Here is an 18616-nt window from a genome sequence, read left to right as displayed (position 1 = left end):
AGCTTCCGTGTGTTTTGGCATGGCTTTTACAGTTGGATGCCCTTCCTAACACCAACTGCCCCATGGAGTGGATTGAGAGAGAGGTAACAAGAAAGAGGACAGTTCTTTGACTTCTAATAATATTTGTCAAACCCAAACATAAAAATGGGACAGTCAAGGCTGTAATATTTGCTTAGTCTAGGTCAGCATTGGATAAGCTGATTTTGTCTATACAACTAGAAATTAGGCCAAATTATGTATAAAAAAAAGAAAAGAAAAAGTTACTTCAGTAAATGTATAAATACTATTAAGAATTGTCTGCCAAATCAGATTGGAGCCTGGTGCAGCCATCTGGTTTGCTAGTCCTTAGTCAAATCGTCCAACCCATGGAAGGCGGACATTAAACGATGATGATGATGTATAAAAAAACTGTTGAAACATTTGGTGCATTGTAGATGTATAACCAATTTGTTGCACAAATTTTAACAGCAAAATCTTATATGGACCCCAGTTGAGAACCACAGGTTTAAACTGTAAGCTGAACAATGAAAGTTAAATGAACTTAGGGAGAAAACGAAGAGTCATAAATCTCCCTGTTAAATCTATGTTAAAGAAGAACACATGCTCAACGAGACAAACAAGGAAACAATCAATGAATATGAAAAGAAACATTTGTTCTTAAATAAAAGAATTTTATTTCTCAATAAAAGTTATAAAAATTAAAAGTTAGGCCTGAGTACTTTGCAATGACAAAATCCATACAATTTTAAAAATAAAGTTACATATAAGGCCATGAAAGAATGACATTCATGACATCTCAGTGATAAAGATTTGAAGTGTATTGAATGTGTTCATTATTTGGCAATAAACCAGCATAAGCCATTTGGCAAAAACTTCATCATCTCCCTTATCTCGCATTTTATATAATCATACATATTTTCAAATAGCCAACATAGACTATCAAGTCAATTTATATTTAAATATAAGGCTAGCTCTAGGATTTAATACAAATTTTGTATCTTACAAAAAAAAAAAGCTTATGAAAAAAAAAAGCAGTTAAAAAATTATTGTTTGGAAAAGTTGTAAAAATCCAATTGTAAAATGTTGAAATGTTGAAAAAAAAAGTCAACTGAATATTTGAAATAATAAAAATAATAAATTAAAACATTGTAAAAAGTAACAACACTTGGTTGCATTTGTATTTTTGATTCAAGTGGAACAATTCAGATTTGCATTCTCTTGTTCTTGTGAAAAGCCACTACAAAAAAAGCCAGTTTTGCCATTGAAAAATCAATACTAAATGCAAGATCGTGTTGATTTTCTTTAATGAAGCAAAAGTTATGAAGTCATCTTCGACAGCAAATAAAAGCTTTTATAGATCTATAAATTTGTGGTGAAAAAAATTTTAACATAAATGTTGAAAACAAAATTTGGCTACATATATTTTGAAGGCTTTAACTATATCTAAACAGTATGAATGGAAGTTTTTTTTTTAAACTATATTGAATTGTTTGTATTTACCTCCAAAAGATTTTTAAAAAATTAAACCAACAAACACACACTTCTTTTCCCAAAGTCAAGCATTTTATATAAGCTTTCAAGGGAGAATAACAATTAAGAGAATTCAATTAAAGTTGAAATGTGCAGCAATATTTTTAGAATAAAGTAACACATGCTGATGAGGTTTAGGAATAAATAACTAAGGTTCTACCTCAATCCATTCTGCTTTATAGACTGGTTAACTACTGAAGTGTTAGAAATATATATGCCTACCAAGTGTGCATCATGAAGAACAGACCATAAACTTTAATCAAGTACAAAATAATGGAAATATACAAAGAAAATGATCATTTGAAATATTGCATTTTTTTTTTTGCATTTTTTTTGTGTGTTATATTTGATTAACAGAACATAGTATTTCTTGATCTTTAGTTTAGATGGGAGCTACCAATAAGAATACTTCCACATTTATGCACCATACATGCATTCCAGTCCTTTCTGCAAGGGTCCAATACACGAGACGAGTGTATATTCAGGTTTCAAAAATACAAAAACAAAATCAAACAAAATACTTATCGTTGATTAAATACAATGAATAAAATCAACCTTAGTTGCCAAGTAGTTTGATTTGCAATAATAGAATTAAAACTCTCAACCTAAAATGTAAAACTTTGAAGTTTATGAATGGCTACATACTTTGATATTTGAGAGAAATTGTTAAAGCTAAAAAGAATCAACAATATTAAAGTGCCTTTAACATATTAAAGTACACAAATTGCTGTATGCCAAAACTTTTACATTTTTGAAATCTTCAAATTGAACAAGCAAAATCACCAAAGTTGATGACAATGGCCACCAGGAGGTTGAGAAATTCTTGTATGCATTACTTCTGAATCGGCTGGCTGAAAAAGTAAACAAAAATCAGACATTTACAATTAAACTTGTAAAAAGATTATGACGAATATATTTTGTATTTAATAAATAAAATAATGTAGTAAAGATTATTTGTCAACATAACATGGCAGTCCTGGTTTAGGACAGATGTTGCTGTAATTTAACCCCAGGAGACATCATCTCCAGCTGGTATACGACATGATCTGTATCCTCATATTTAGAACAAGGGAAATATAAGGACACAGATTGTGTCGTATAGCCAGTTAGAGACGATGTCTCCTGGGACTAAATTACAGCAACATTCATCCTAAACCAGGACTGCCATGTTATGTTGGCAAACAATCTTTACTACAAAGTACTGTTGCTGAATAGCTCTTGTTGTGAGATTTACAAATAGTAATTTTCTAAAATAAAATTATTTCCTTTATTATAATATGTATTAAAAAAAAAAATTTTTTGTCATTAATAAGGTAATCGGCTTTAAGTGTTCAAAATGAAAATTATTTTAGTAAACACTACATACATCAACTGATCTGTGAGTAAATATTTTTTTTCTAAACAAGATTAAAAGTAATATTGTAATCCTAATAAAGTTCCAATCTAATAACACTTCCAGGGCAGTATGATTAATATTTTATCTTCTCACTGATTTCTGTAATTCTGGTGACTTCAAAATTATAAGATTAAGTCTTTCCAACACTTTCATTTTATATTTACACACACACACACACACACAGGAAAAGCAAATGTTAAAACAATGATGATGAGATATACTCTTGTATCACCAAATCTTAAAAAATACCATCAAACTTTCACACTCTCCTAATTACTACTTGAACCTTATCTAACCTTTTCTAGCCTCTCCCGACTTAATAAATAGAACAAAATGGGTAACCAGTAAGATACTGATAGTAATAAATACCCTCTGGAATCTGTTTGGTAATGATATTTATATGCACCACTGTATAGTTACCACTAACAACTCCAAAGACTACACATTGTTTTGACTTCAACGCCCACTTTAAATCCAAGCTTTCGTCTCACCCATTGCTTTAGGAATTCATACAAAAGTATACAAAATTCTCTGGTTTCATACAACTGGTTGCTAAAGAAAAATTTCATATCTTTTCATCTTAATTGGAATATACTTTCAAAGCATAAATGGGAGAGGGCGTACATTTCCATTTTGCTAAAATTCTATTATTCAACTGCCTCTCAGAAAAGATTCCAAACTTCAATCATAGAAGAAAAGACTTTCAAATTTCTCCAACCAATTATCCTCTTATCTCTGTTTCTGTGTGCTTTGTCCGATTGTGTTTATTCTCATTAACGCTGTTTGTTTTAGTTCATGCAGTATATTTCAATCATATCTGTTGTCAACTGCAACAACCACTTCACCACAAGTCTATTGTAACAAACACTTCACCACTAATTGATCAGTTGACTTGCTAGAAATAGTAACCAAACATCCTTCAAATCACACCTTATTATCCTCTTACAATTAGAAAGAAAAAATTAAAAAAAAGATACACACATTTTAATGTAGTTCAAGATAGACGACTGAGATTGTATGAAACGTCTTTTACCCAATGCTTGCTCAACCAGAGATAATCTGAGACTAGACAATAGCTTTACAATGATCAAGCTTTGAATTTACTGTACTCTTTCTTTTACTCTTTTACTTGTTTCAGTCATTTGACTGCGGCCATGCTGGGGCACCACCTTTAGTCGAGAGAATCGACCCCAGGACTTATTCTTTGGAAGCCTAGTACTTATTCTATCGGTCTCTTTTTGCTGAACCGCTAAGTTACAGGGACGTAAACACATCAGCATCGGTTGTCAAGCGATGGTGGGGGGGATAAACACAGACACACAAACACACATATATACGATGGGCTTCTTTCAGTTTCTGTCTACCAAATCCATTCACAAGGCTCTGGTTGGCCCGAGGCTATAGTTGAAGACACTTGTGGTTGGTAAGCAAGCAACTTACCGCACAGCCAAAATATTTTACATTTTCAAATACCAAAGGCATAGGCATGGCTACGCAGTTAAAATGTTTGCTTCCCAACCACTTTGGTTCCAGGTTCACTCCTGCTGCATGGTACCTTCAGTGAGTCTCTTCTACTACAACACACATGTGTATGTTTATGCGTTTCACTCACTGTTTGGAAACAATGACTTCACAAATGGTACCATTCTTCTCCAGTTCTCCACATAAACATGCTCAGGCAACTTTTTGTTCAAGCTCTGAAGCATTATGACCTCATTTTGGAAATGGGTAGGAGCTGGCAACAGGAAGAGCATCCAACCATCAAAACTCTTCCCCCAACATATTTTCACCGGCCCCTTGCAAGCATGGAAGAGTAGATGTTATGATGACGATGATGATGAAACAGTGATGACAGATGAATTAATTTTTGATGTTAGGGAAAATGAAAGTCATATTAAACATAATTTTTTTTGTCTCAAATTGGTGCTTAAAATGACTAAAAAAAAAAAAAATTCTAGAATAATGAAGTCATGTATTTTTCCCAGGTAATGAAGTTAACAATATATAGGAGCAGGCTGAATGGTAAGAAGTTTGCTTCACAGCCACATGGTTTTGGGTTCAGTCTCATTGTGTAGCACCTTAGGAAAGTGTCTTTTACTATAGCCCTGAACCAACCAAAGCCTTGTGAGGGGATTTGGTAGATGGAAACTGAAAGAAACCCATGGGATGTGCGTGTGTGTGTGTGTGTGCATCTGTTTCTGTGTCTTTGTCTTTGGCCCTGACCACTACTTGACAACCAATGTTCATTTGTTTACATACCTGTAATTTAACAATTTGGCAAAAAAAGACCCAGAGAATAAGTACTAATCTTTAAAAAAAAAGTATAAGCACAGGGGTCAATTTGTTTGACTAAATCCTTCAAGGTGAAGCCCCAAGTATGACTGTAGTCCAATGACTCAAACAAGTATCAGGTCATTCCATAAGTTCTGTCCGATTTTACCTTTTTTAAAACTGAATGAAATTTAATAGTATTTTAGAATGTCTAATGGAATTAAAAATTATTCTTATGCATTTGTGTACATTTAAACTAATTGAATATTATTTTACAGAATAATAAAATTGAAATTTCTTTGATTAAAACCCTTTTTAACATGGAAGTATCCAAAGAGCATTTGAGGCACATAATGCTTTAGGAGTACAAAAGAAGGAAACTCTGCAGCCGAAGCGACTCGAAACATACTCTCAGTTTATGGGAAAGAATGCTTAAATGAAAGAACTTGCAGGAGATGGTTTGCAAAATTCAGAAGTGGAGATTTCAGCCTTGAAAATGAAGATCGAACAGGACGTCCAGTTGAGTTTGATGATAAGCTCCTTGAGGCATTACTTGCAGAAAATCCTGCATTATCAGTTGAAGAATTGGCAATAAAGCTTAGTTCAAACCATACTACTGTTCATCTCATCTTCAACAACTTGGAAAGGTTCCAAAACTTGGAAAATGGGTGCCTCATGAATTGTCCGAAGCAACCGCAAATCCCGAGTTGACATCTGCTCTTCTCTCCATTCTCGCAAACTCATTTCACACTTTTTGGATAGATTTATGACTGGTGATGAAAAATGGATCTTCTATTGAAATGTTAAACGTCGTAAACAGTGGCTTGGTAAAAGGGAAAAGCTCAATTACAAGCGAGAAGGGAACTTCATGGAAAAAAGGTTTTTCTCTCTATCTGGTGGGATTGCAAAGGAGTAATTCACATTGAATTGTTACCACCTAATGCAACAATCAAGTCTATCAAAAGAGTTTTACATTGATGGGATTCTAAAGCTTGTAAATAGATGGAAGGAAGTCATAGATGATCAGGGAAAGTACATTGATGATTAAATTTCAATTAAATATAACATTTGATCACTTGTTTTCTTTATTCAAAATCCGGACAGAACTTATGGGATGACCTGATAATAGATGTTCATTTTTTTGGAACCCATTTTACCAAGATTATAAAGTGAACGATTTTGCTGTGAGAGACAAGTCCTTTTTTTTTTCCTTTTTTTCCTACTTCCACTAGTTGACAAGTTCTTCTAATTAATGATAATACCAAATTTCAATGAAAGTAATGAGCTTAGCATTTTGGCACAGCACAATGCTTTTTGTCAGGATTCCAGATCTATAATCACACAACTTTCCACTATTTTAAACACTTAATGTTTCACATGAGAATTAATCATCATTATCATCATCGTTCAACATCTGCCTTCCATGTTGGCATGAGTTGGACGGTTTGACAGGAACTGGCTAAGCAGAAGACTGCACCAGGCTTTTGTCATTTTGGCATGGTTTTTACAGCTGATGCCCTTCCTAACACCAACCACCCAGCAGAGTGTATATAACACAACTAATTAAGTAAACTGATATAAAACACTAGCTTCATTAAAACGTCCTAAGAGGGAGATTGGAATGTTTTAGCTGGCTTCCTAAGTGAACAGCTGTAGGGGTTAACATTATATATTTATAAGGCAGCGAGCTGGCAGAGATGTTAGCACACCGGGCGAAATGCTTTGCAGTATTTCGTCTGTCTTTACGTGTTGATAATACAGTTTCTGTTGGCATGTCAGTGTGTGAAATGGTGTTAGCAAAGATTCTCTTATAACAGAGTGTTCGGTTTTCTTGTGTAACAGTTTGTTGTTTTCATCATTTCATTATCTCTACTATCAGCAACAACACCACTTTATCCTATGTCATTGTCTTCTGTATCTGCTAATCATGCTGTGACATCATCATCACCATCATTTAACGTCCGCTTTCCATGCTAGCATGAGTTGGACGATTTGACTGCGGACTGGTGAACTGGATGGCTACACCAGGCTCCAATCTGATTTGGCAGAGTTTCTATCAATATTTAATGACATTAAGGTGGAGATCTGATAGAATTTTTTGCACGCTGGGTAAAATGTTTCAGGTAGCGCGAGCTGGCAGAATTGTTAATATGCCAGACAAAATGCTTAGCAGCATTTCTTCACAATTTGAGTTGAAATTCTGCCAAGGTCAACTTTACCTTTCAACCTTTTGAAGTTGGTAAATAAGTTTCAGTTCAGCACTGGGCTCAATGTCATTGACTTGCCTTCCCCCCACCCCACCTCCCCCAAATTGCTGGCCTTGTACCAAAATTTGAAATCAAGATCTAATGACATCTATTTCACCTACCCACTGAAGTATGAAAATCAAGACAATATCTGACTACCCATCACTAGCTGCTTTGAAAATCTTGATACTCACATGCTTAACTAGCTTGACAGTGACACTGAATTTCTATACCACGGGATCAGTGATAGACATATTACTGTCACCGTCTCCTTAAGATTTGCATTTTCTACAACTTTCATCCGCCTCCTTGCACAAACATGATTTAGCATTTGCATCAGTGTATTTCACAGAAAAAGCAGTGAACAACTCAACCTGTTTGTTTTGTTAACACCATACTCTTGCACAAAAACACTAACCTCTAACTGTCAAAACTAAGTTACAGTTTATGGTTCAGATAGAGTAACACGCTTCTTTGGATTACAACTCTTCCTTAAAATATTTCATCTGATTTATCCAATATTTTAAACAAAACTGCTATGTATTCCAGTTCTTTAATAATTTATACAACTAATATTATTCTTTTCTACTCTAGGTACAAGGCCCGAAATTTTGGGGGAAGTGGGTGGGAGGCAGTAAATTAGATCGACCCCAGTATGCAACTGGTACTTAATTTATCGACCCCGAAAGGATGAAAGGCAAAGTCAACCTCGGTGGAATTTGAACTCAGGATGTAAAGACAGACAAAATACCGCCAAGCAATTTGCTCAACGTGCTAACATTTCTGCCAGCTTAATGCCTTACTACTAACATTATTGACTATAAACTTTTGATGCATTACAAATTATATATTTTCACAGTTCTAATGCTAATTATCCCAGATCTAATGCAGTTATAACAATTCAAAACAAATCTTGCAAAAGTACAGGGATTTAATATTTAATTACATTTCAGTAATATAATTTATTAAGAATACTGTAATATGAGATAAAACTAGATGTGAACCTAAAACTGTTAAAATGGAAATTAATTAAGAAAAAAAAAAAAAAGTTAAGCAGTGATGGAAATAAGTTAAAAAAAACTTACTGCTCCTGTATTATTAATTGGATCTTTGAAGTAACCTGAAAATAGACATTATAATCTTTAAAAAAAACACATCAACAATAGCAAAAAACTAACAGAATTAGCAATTTTAATGGCTAAAAATGCAATATTATACATTCTGAGAATTAAAGAATTCTTTACAATCATTTCAACATGGATTGTCACAATTGTTTACCATCCATCCTGAGAAGAGTGTAAGATATTACGTCTTCATTCCAAGCGTTAACTACATCATTCAACACTTTTCTCACCAAACATGTCCAAATGATTGCAGCCTCTTCTGTAGCAGACTACAGCCAAAATATCTGATGTGTAGCTTTTCTCTCAACATTCATTCATTCATGCATGCTGATATACACATCCATCACAACATGCTTGCCTCATTTCTTTACAGCTTTTGTATATCCTTTTGTACATCCACTATTCACATCATCTCACCACACATCACATTTGATATACGGTACCCTGAACATTTTTTTTCATCCCATCTTTATTCTGATTATTACATTTTCACAACACTGACCTCCACTGCTTATTAGATCACAAAGCTAACAAGAAACTATCAACTATTTCTATGTTATTATTTGGACAATTGAGAAACATAATCTTTTTATATGTGTATACATACATGCATGTGTGCATTTACATTGCACACATATACATAAATTCATTTTATTTTATCTTTCACTCATTTCACTCGTAAGACAGGCAGCCATGCTGGAGCATCACCTTGAAGGATTTTAGTCAAACAAATCAACCTCAGTAGCTATTTTTTAAAAAACCTGGTACTTATTCTGTTAGTTTCTTTTGCCAAACCATTAAATTATGGGGATGTAAACACACTAACACCAATTGTCAAGTGGTGGTGGAAGACAGACAGACAGATAGACACACACACTCGGTGGTCTTCTTTCACATCCACCTACCAAATCCGCTCCCAAGGCTGTTGTAGAAGACATTTGCCCAAGGTACCATGCAGTGGGACTGAACAAAGAACCATGTTGTTGGGAAACAAACCTCTCACCAGATGGCCACATCTGCTCATCTATTTTTCATTTCTTAGTTAGGTGGAAAAGTAGTACCAATGAACTTTTTATAGGACCTCCAAGACTGGTGTGAAGGATGGAAGAAGGTATTCTAAAACTAAAGATTTGTCCCAAATGCTTGCAACAGAGTGGACTCTACAAAAGGTACTTCAGGTACCAGGCGTCGGTGTTAAACCAGGTACCATATTAAATCTATCAACCAAGTAGACTATGGAAAGATTTGAACTCAGAAAGCAAGGAACCAGAACCAAGGCTGCAAAACATTCTAACATGTTCTGCCAACCCATTGCCTTAGATTTGTACTTTACCTTATTGATCCAGAAAGGAGGATAAAAGACAAAAGTTCCTGTCATTTTGGCAGAATTCAAACTCATTGAGCAGAAAACTAGAACAAATGCTGAAAGGCATTCTGTCCAGTGCTCTTACAATTCTCTCAGATAACTTCATTTTCCCATGTTGACACTGGATGAACAGAGATTTTCGGTGAACTTTGTATATGCTGCCATGCTTTACATATACAACTATATATATGTGTATGTATATATGTATGTACTAGACCTAAGTTTCATAAACTACAAAATATAAACATCCACACAACCACACCTGAAACGTACCTGTTTTAACTCTTCATCTCAGTGTATGTGAAGGTATTTAGAATGCCCAAACTTATTTCTGCAAATGTGTTAAGCACTGATGCTGATCAGAGTTTAATCAATAAGCATAGGAATGAGGTAAACACAGTAAAAATAGGGGGAACAGTGGGGCTCCATTTAAGTGGCCCTTCAGAAATTAAACCTCCTTATGATACTCCCTGGGAGTTCATGGTATGAAATTCATTATCATTGCTCTGATTTGGTCACCATTTAGTTTAAAATGCAGTAAAAATAAGGGGGGAGGGCATGAGTGGGGCCCCAATTAGGCAGCCATTAAAAAAACAGATCCCCTTAGGACGTTCCCTGGGATTAGGGAAGTTGCTGGTTTGAGTTTCATTGTCCTTGCGCTAACAGTCTAGGAGGAGTTAACGAACATAAAAACGTTACAGACAGAGAAACATCACTCGAATTTATAATAGGATATATATGTATATATATATCGTTGCTATTATGTTAAACTGTCGTATGTCCAAATTGGCCAAATGCGCTTTTTTCAGTATTTATTTTTGCTTGCAATAGTCAGACTTTCAAACTACCATATCTGCAGCTGCTTCAAATGCCAAGATAGCAAAAATTTTCAAAGTGTAGTACAATGGTTTTGCTATGGAATGGTGAAACTATTTTTATTGTTTTCTGACAAAGCAACGTTTTGGATTTACGACACTTTTGCATAATAGCAACGATATATATCTTTTTAACTTGTTTATGGTAATGTTAGGGGTATGCAAATATAGCTAGATTGTCCTTCATACTGACAAGAAGAGATCAATATCCCTCTGTGAGTCATCCAATAATGCAGTATTGCCTGATGAAATGAATCAATGATGATGATCAACCAGATGGCCATGGATAGTATAGACTATACTTTACTAATCCCAAGGATACCGACTCTGATGTTAAAATCATCTCTGATGTGTGCAAATGCGTAGTGATGATTTAAATATTTATAAATTCCATCCTAGAATTATTGTTACAATTGTGTGTGTGTGTGTGTGTGTGTGTGTGTGTGAGTTTGTGTATGTGTGTGCACAGGCACACTTTTTTATCTTTTGTTCTACTCATTAGAGTGTGGTCGCACTGGGGTAGTGCCCCGAAGAGATTTTCTTGAACAAATCAACCTTAAGTCCTTTTTTTTCTTTTAAATATCAGGTATTTATTCTTTCAGTCTCTTTTGCTGAACTGCTAAATTACAAGAACATAAACAGACCAAATGACTGTCAAACAGGGGTGTGAGACAAACACAAACATACAACAGGCTTCTTTAAGTTTCTGTCTAGCAACTTAATTTGCAAGAATTTAGTTGATCCAGGGCTATAGTAGAAGACACTTGCCCAAGGTGCCTTGCAGTGGGACTGAACCCAGAAACATGTGATTAGGAAGCTAACTTCTAACCACACAGCCCTTTGTGACTGGAATTGGCAGCTGGAAACTGAAAGAAACCCATCGTATGTATCTGTATGTATAGGCATAAGTATGTGTCTCTGTATCTGCTAGATATTCACTGAATATTACAATCCACAAATGGCAACATAGTCGTTATTTCCCAATCAACCAATGAACGACTGGGCTTGCACCTTGAAAGGCATGTGGAATAAGAAATTCATTGAAAAACAGGCAAGGACGAGAAACAGGAAATGCAGTAGAACATACATCTAACTTATGCTAGCATGAGAAAACGAACATAAAAAACAAAACACACACATATGCCAAATACTTCATTTTTGGCAGGAATCAAAGCCATGACCTAACAAACATAAGCCCAACACCCTTATGACTAATGTATGGGAACACACACACATATACATTATCAGGAATACATCAGTTTAACAATTGAGTTGGTTCCAATTGTTTGAGCGAGTAACTAATTCATATAAAAATGTTACAAACAATACTTATATTCTCACGAGGGATTTAAACCAAGAGCCTTTCTAAGTATTAAGGAAGGAACAATAAAACATTTCCAGCATAACCAATGCTTCAATACATCATCATCAGCAGCAGCAGCATTTAACATTCACTTTTCCATGATTGCATGGGTCAGGCAGAATTTACCGAGGCAAATATTCTATGGCTGGATGCCCTTCCTGTCAACAACTCTCACCTGTTTCCAAGCTACACAAGTTTTTTTTCACAGAAAACTGTAAATGAACAATGTTGTCTGTCTGATGGTGATGCTATTTTACAATTATCATGTGAAGTCTAGAGAAGGGTAAACACCTAAATATACATTACAAATACACACATACTCATTTGATGATATATACACCCATAAATATATATATATATATATATATATATATATATATATATATATATATATACATATGCATACATACACACATATGCATACATATATACATATACATACACACATATGCATACATATATACATGATGATAGGGTTTTTTTCCAGTTCCCATCAACCAAATCCACTCACAAGTCTTTGGTTAGCCTGGGGCTATAATGGAAAAACACTAGCCTAAGGTGCCATGCAGTGGGACTGAACCCAAGATCACATAGTTGGGAAGCAATCTTTTGAACCAAGGTCTACATTAAATAATGCATTTACAAATAATAGACAATCAAATGTCACTAGGTTTTTTTTTTTTTTTTAAATTCACCACTTAATGATGCTTTGCAGCAGCCCATATTTAGGTCAACCTCAAGGAGTTTGTTTTCTTTGTGTCAAGAGCTTCTTGCTTCCATGGCAGTCATTTCTTTTTTTAAATAGACCATACTAGCCATGAGGTTTATTAACACCTGCAGCAACATTCCTATTTAGCTTGAGATTTTAATCTTGAAAATATAAATCACTATTTGAATATGTGAAAAAAAAATTTGTCTAGACCTTTACATGAGGAACTTTCATATTTTATATAGTGTTCTTCCTTTTCAAAATCCATCTTTGTTTATGAGCACTTGGTCACAGTTGAAATAATCATTCACAGAATCATTAAGATGAGATGAATATTAGCAATATCAATGATAAAAATTGTTTCAGTTTCATTTCAAAGAATCTTCACTGTCTTTGAAATCACTGAAAATTATCAATAAATTCAGAATAAGAATTCTTCCTTAATGTCTCTTATTTTATTCTTTAACTTCACTCCAGGTTCATCCGCATCATCATCTTTTAACATCCATGTTCCTGCAAGCATCAGTTGGATGGTCTAAGTCAAAGACTGCACTGTGCTCCAGTCAAAGACTGCACTGTGCTCCAGTGTCAGCTTTGGCATGTTTTCTATGGTTAGATGCCCTTCCTGACACCAACCAATTTACAGTGTGTAAATGGGTACGTTTTTCATAACACCAACACCACTGAGGTCACCATGCAGTACACAGAACTATGAATCCTGAGGGAGGTGAGAGGGGTCTGCTTTATGCTGGGGAAAAGGGGGGAGTTAAACTATGAGAAAGGGAATGGCAGAGACAAAAGAGAAAATGAACAGTAACCTCCTCTTATTGTTTTTGCTGTACCTAAGACATTGAATAATCTCCAAAATCCTTTTAATGAGAAGCCTTCCTTATCATTCATGTAGCTAATCAAATGTGTCAAAGATAATATCCTTTAAATGTTGCAATGATGTCATGGTCTGTTGCTGGCAAAAGTGATTATTTGACAGTACAAACATAAACCTATATATGGATGATGATGTAGACATTGTAGATGATAAGTGCATTATCTCTGATCGGTTGCACAAGAACTAGAATGTTTTTTATCTTCAAAATATTTTTCTTTTTATTTCAGGTAAAGAGTCATACAAAAACCAATCTTTAGATTGTGAAATGGTAAACCAAAAGTCTTCTGTATGGAAGTGTAGCTTTACAAGGCCTTCTGGTGCTGTTAGATTTTCAACAGAAAAGCAAAAGCATGGGTTTTAACTTAATCTCTAGCTGCATTAGGTCTAAACCAGCTTTTGACAACTTTAAAAAAAAACTTAGCATCAAGAAATGTTTTTTCTTGCAATGTGGATTCTTGCTGGCATCCACTTCCAAAATAGGCATGTTTCATCTATGCTAACGATTTGTGATAATGTGTAACTATATTCAATTACTTCCTTCAGTTGTTTTGGGAGCAACTATACAACTTCAACACTTGCATTCACAGCTTCTTGCACTTTAACATTATGCCAACCAGCTCATACATGCTTATCACGTAAAAAGTATTCATGCCGGTGCCACGCAAAAAACACCCATACTTGTGCCATGTAAAAGGCACTCATGTTGGTGCTACATAAAAGGGCACTGGCACCACATATAATGCACTAGTGACACGTAAAAAGCACCCAGTACACTCTGTAAAGTGGCTGGCATTAGTAAGAGCATCCAGCTGCAGAAACCATGCCAAAACAGACAATTGAAACCTGGTGCAGCTCTCTGGCTGGCCAGCTTTTGTCAAGCCATCCAACCTATGCCAGCATGGAGAACAGATGTATAATAATAATGCTGATGATGTATATATAAATATACAATTAATCTAAAGGTCTTATTTATTTTTTCATCTGCCCAATTACAAAGTGTGCTAATGGAGTATCGAGGTGGTTTTTAGAGCCATTTGGCTCTAAAAAATGTTACCTACAAGGTTTTTATTTCATGCTGGCCACTTGATATAATCATCAGTGATTTTATCCCTAATTCTATATGAACGTTTATATATATATATATATATATATATATATTATTTAAAAGCAGCAGAAATATAACAAAAAACTGTTACTTGGAGCTTCACGTTCCCATTCATCGGACAGTTTTGTTAGAAAATGCTGCTTTTAAATAAAGCATATTACTCTACCTCTGGTATTTGAGTACTCTTTTTTCCACCTTGTTGCACATTTATGTGCTTACTCTGGTATATATATATATATATATATATATATATATTTATATAAAACCATTCACTACTTAAAAGTAAATGTTTCCTCATTTGCCTTCTTTAAAAATTCAAGAGATTTATCACAAGTTTAATCAGTTATGCATATTGATAAATGAGAATGTTAACCACTTCTGTACTACACATCTTTATAGATTGCCAAAGAGTGAACACTTTAAATTTCATTTGAATATTTTTTCTTATCCAATAAAATGATAGGTACCGTTAACTAAAGGAAAAATTTTAAGCTAAATCTTTAATAATTTTCCAGTTTTTTTGTTTGATTTGTGGTCTTTGTGTTTTGTTTATAAAGTAATTGTTTTCCATTTCTTTATATAATTAATTACATTCAACATAATGCTACCCTTTCATTTTGATACTTAGAAGTGTAAATTCAAAAGTTTTGTGACAACAAAACAGTGACAGACTGTGAACCCACAAATATGTGCATCACCATGCAAACTAAGTGACTGACTGAATGAACCAACAAACACACACGTTATCAATATATACATCACAGTAATTGAACATTGGAAGTTGCCATTATAGACATTTTCTGCAGTTAACTTTACAGTTTTTAATTATTTATAATTTTTAAAAAAACATGTCATTAAAGCAAGATATTACCTTATACACATATATATATTTTCACATCGACAACTCAATATTAAATAAATTTATGAGGGTGACCATGCTAGATGTAGCAGTGAAATCTCTCAAATTACATGCCCAACCACAATAAAAAAAAACAAAACTGTAGACATTGTAATCTTGTGATGTAAAAAACAAACAAAAATACAGTCAGTTGGAAAATTACCTGATTTTGTTCTTTTTTTTTTACAGGAAGAGACATTTACGTTATGTATTCTAAAGAAAAATACACAAATGATTTGTTGGCCATGGTGAAATTTGAATAACAAGCAAAGGACAAGTAACAAAAAGAAATCCCACAAAAGCTCACACATACAAAGAAACAAAGAACCAAATTAACAGAATCATCAGAGTGTTGGATAGATTACCCTGAAGCATTTGTTGCAATTTTCCATGCTTTGAGACCAATTTATTCCAAGGTGAACACTGTCACTTGTCTTTTTCAATGGTGGATGGGGAGAAAAGTGAATTAATGGGACACCTTGCTGCGTGTATTTTCCGACTCCTTGCAATCTGACAGCAATGTCTGTGACAAACTCGGCGCCAAGATGCATCAGCCTTTAAAAAAAGCCCTTTCTTTTAGACAACAACGGTGGTGTCAGTGTGTGTGTGTGGGGGGAACTTACAAATAAGGACTCAGGTGTAAAAGCATGTACATGTAGATACATATCAACCCTGTTCAATGGAGACCCTCACAGCAAATATCTCTCAATTACATAGGACTACCAGTCAATAAAGTATTCAATACATTATAACGTACATTTTACATTGACACACACACACAAATGTAAAGCTATGTGGCCTTGTGGACTCCTGATAGTGAGGTTAAGAGTGTAATTCTCCAACAGAGATAGCGTGCTGGGGACTAATCTTGCAACAGACCAGTGTTCAATGCGACAAGAGTCTTGTACTTTCGGTCACTTTTACAAATGGAAAATGGAACACATTCCAGCCTATAACTTGTGTGTATGTTTGTGCAAAGTTTTGTGTAAGACATTTCTGAAACTTAATTCTCATGTTATTTTCAATGGTTTCTATTATCTACAGCCAGTCGTCGCGATTATGACTGTTCATGGCTTTGGTATGACTTGGTAAGCTTTCTCCATACTGGTCAGTTTTTCATTTGGTCAATTCCTTTGCATTTCATATTCATTTCTATACACAGGTCTACAAAGGAACATCACACTTATATACAAGTGATACTTTTTTTAGCAGCAGAGAAATGTAAAGTCCCAAGTTTATTGTTCTTCTGAAGTGACATAAATAAATAGTTAAAACGGTGGAATAAATTCTATGTTGTGAGGCATTGAATTATTCATGCTGGTACACAACTTCTTCAAATTTACTCTTTTCCTCTATTAGGGACCAAAATGGAATCAAAACTTGGACATGGATTCAGTTTCAGAAAACTTCCTCCATTTGCAACATTTTCTATATATAAAAATAATGGTTTTATAAAAATGAATAGAAATATTAGAAATGGTGTAATTACATATAAAAGAATGAAGAATCATAAGCTTTACATCCAATTATCCAAACTGACAAGGTATGAACACATATTTTAACACATTGAACCGTTTACACTTCACAGCTTCAGCACATTAGCTCTACTGACATACTTTAATGACCAATCAATCAAAGACAATAAATGTCTAGGCATGCTGGGAGAGAGTGTCTTAAGCTTAAATTGAAAATGTTTAAAAGATTTGAGAAAACTGTATATGGAGCCCATAATAGTCTAAAATTTGAGACTGAAGGCCAATTATATATAAACACACACACTGTTCTTTTACATTCTATTGTTGCTTGTCTATGCTATCAGCTTTATATTACATTTGGCTCTTGATAATTGCATTAACTTAATACCCAGTTGATGCAAGTGACAAAGAAATTAATTTCATTTTATTCCACTAAATATGTATAACAATTTATATCTTCCATCCTGAAATTAAGTAATAAAATATAAAATATATGTTTATATTAGATGTATGTAACTTGACTTTTTTTTAATATCAACATTGATTTTCTATACACTTTCATTCAGTTGCCTATATTCTTCTAAAACTTCAGCACTGCCCTTTTTTTTTTTTTTTTTGAAATATTAAATCAAAACAGTAGAGTCAGTGCCATGCCTTTTTCAGGGCTTCAAACTGCTTTATATCAATAACCACATCTTTGTAATATACCACACAACCTAACTACCTCTATTGCTAACAGTATATATTTAGACCTCCTGTATTGTAAACTATTACCTACCCATAATATAAACTTGTATTATAGCCAAACAAGGTGCAACCAGCCACAGAGGCCATCCCAAATCAGAAAGTTTTGCTGGTTAGTCAAGGGAATAACACACCTCTTAAGATTCTACACATATCTCATGCACATATCATTTAATGAACACAGGATTTAAATGTGAGCTAATGTAAGTTTCATGCTCAATCAGACAGGCCACGTGGCATATTGTTACTTCAATGTACTTATGAGACCTGAAAAGTCAAACATTCCAAAACATGACCTCACTGTCTCCCCATGTTATTGTAGTTAGTATCTACTATTCACAATCACATGTCTTTACCAATGAAACCATCTCTACTACATACACCAGCTGATACTTCCTCAAGTGCCTTAGTCACCAACTCAGCACACTTGTACAAGTTGACACTTGAAATTCAACAAATCAGATTCATCTCATTTCTCCCCAGCCTCCACTGCAGGTTTTCTGTAACTACTAAGCAGTATTACACTTCTAACAAATGCATGGATCTGCAGAACCAAGCTAGGGGGGGAAACTAATATCCAGCCAATGAGATGGAGATGGATATATATATATATATATATATATATATA

General features: G+C 34.3%; 1 protein-coding gene across 1 annotated transcript in view; it reads right to left on the bottom strand.

Moving 5' to 3' along the window:
* Window positions 1-650: 650 nt before the first annotated feature.
* The window catches only part of LOC106875865 (microtubule-associated protein Jupiter), a 24226-nt gene continuing 6260 nt past the window's right edge, over window positions 651-18616 (bottom strand). The window contains exons 3-4 of the mRNA XM_014924165.2: window positions 8529-8563; window positions 651-2381 (exon numbers count right to left, since the gene is read on the bottom strand). Of these exons, the coding sequence (XP_014779651.1) occupies window positions 2310-2381; window positions 8529-8563 (107 nt within the window). The 3' untranslated portion in view covers window positions 651-2309. The remainder of the gene's footprint in view (window positions 2382-8528; window positions 8564-18616) is intronic.

This window comes from Octopus bimaculoides, chromosome 16, assembly GCF_001194135.2.
Source record: "Octopus bimaculoides isolate UCB-OBI-ISO-001 chromosome 16, ASM119413v2, whole genome shotgun sequence".
NCBI lineage: Eukaryota > Metazoa > Mollusca > Cephalopoda > Octopoda > Octopodidae > Octopus > Octopus bimaculoides.
The sequence above is the reverse complement of the archived record's forward strand: the minus strand, read 5'-3'. Positions and strand labels throughout refer to the sequence as shown.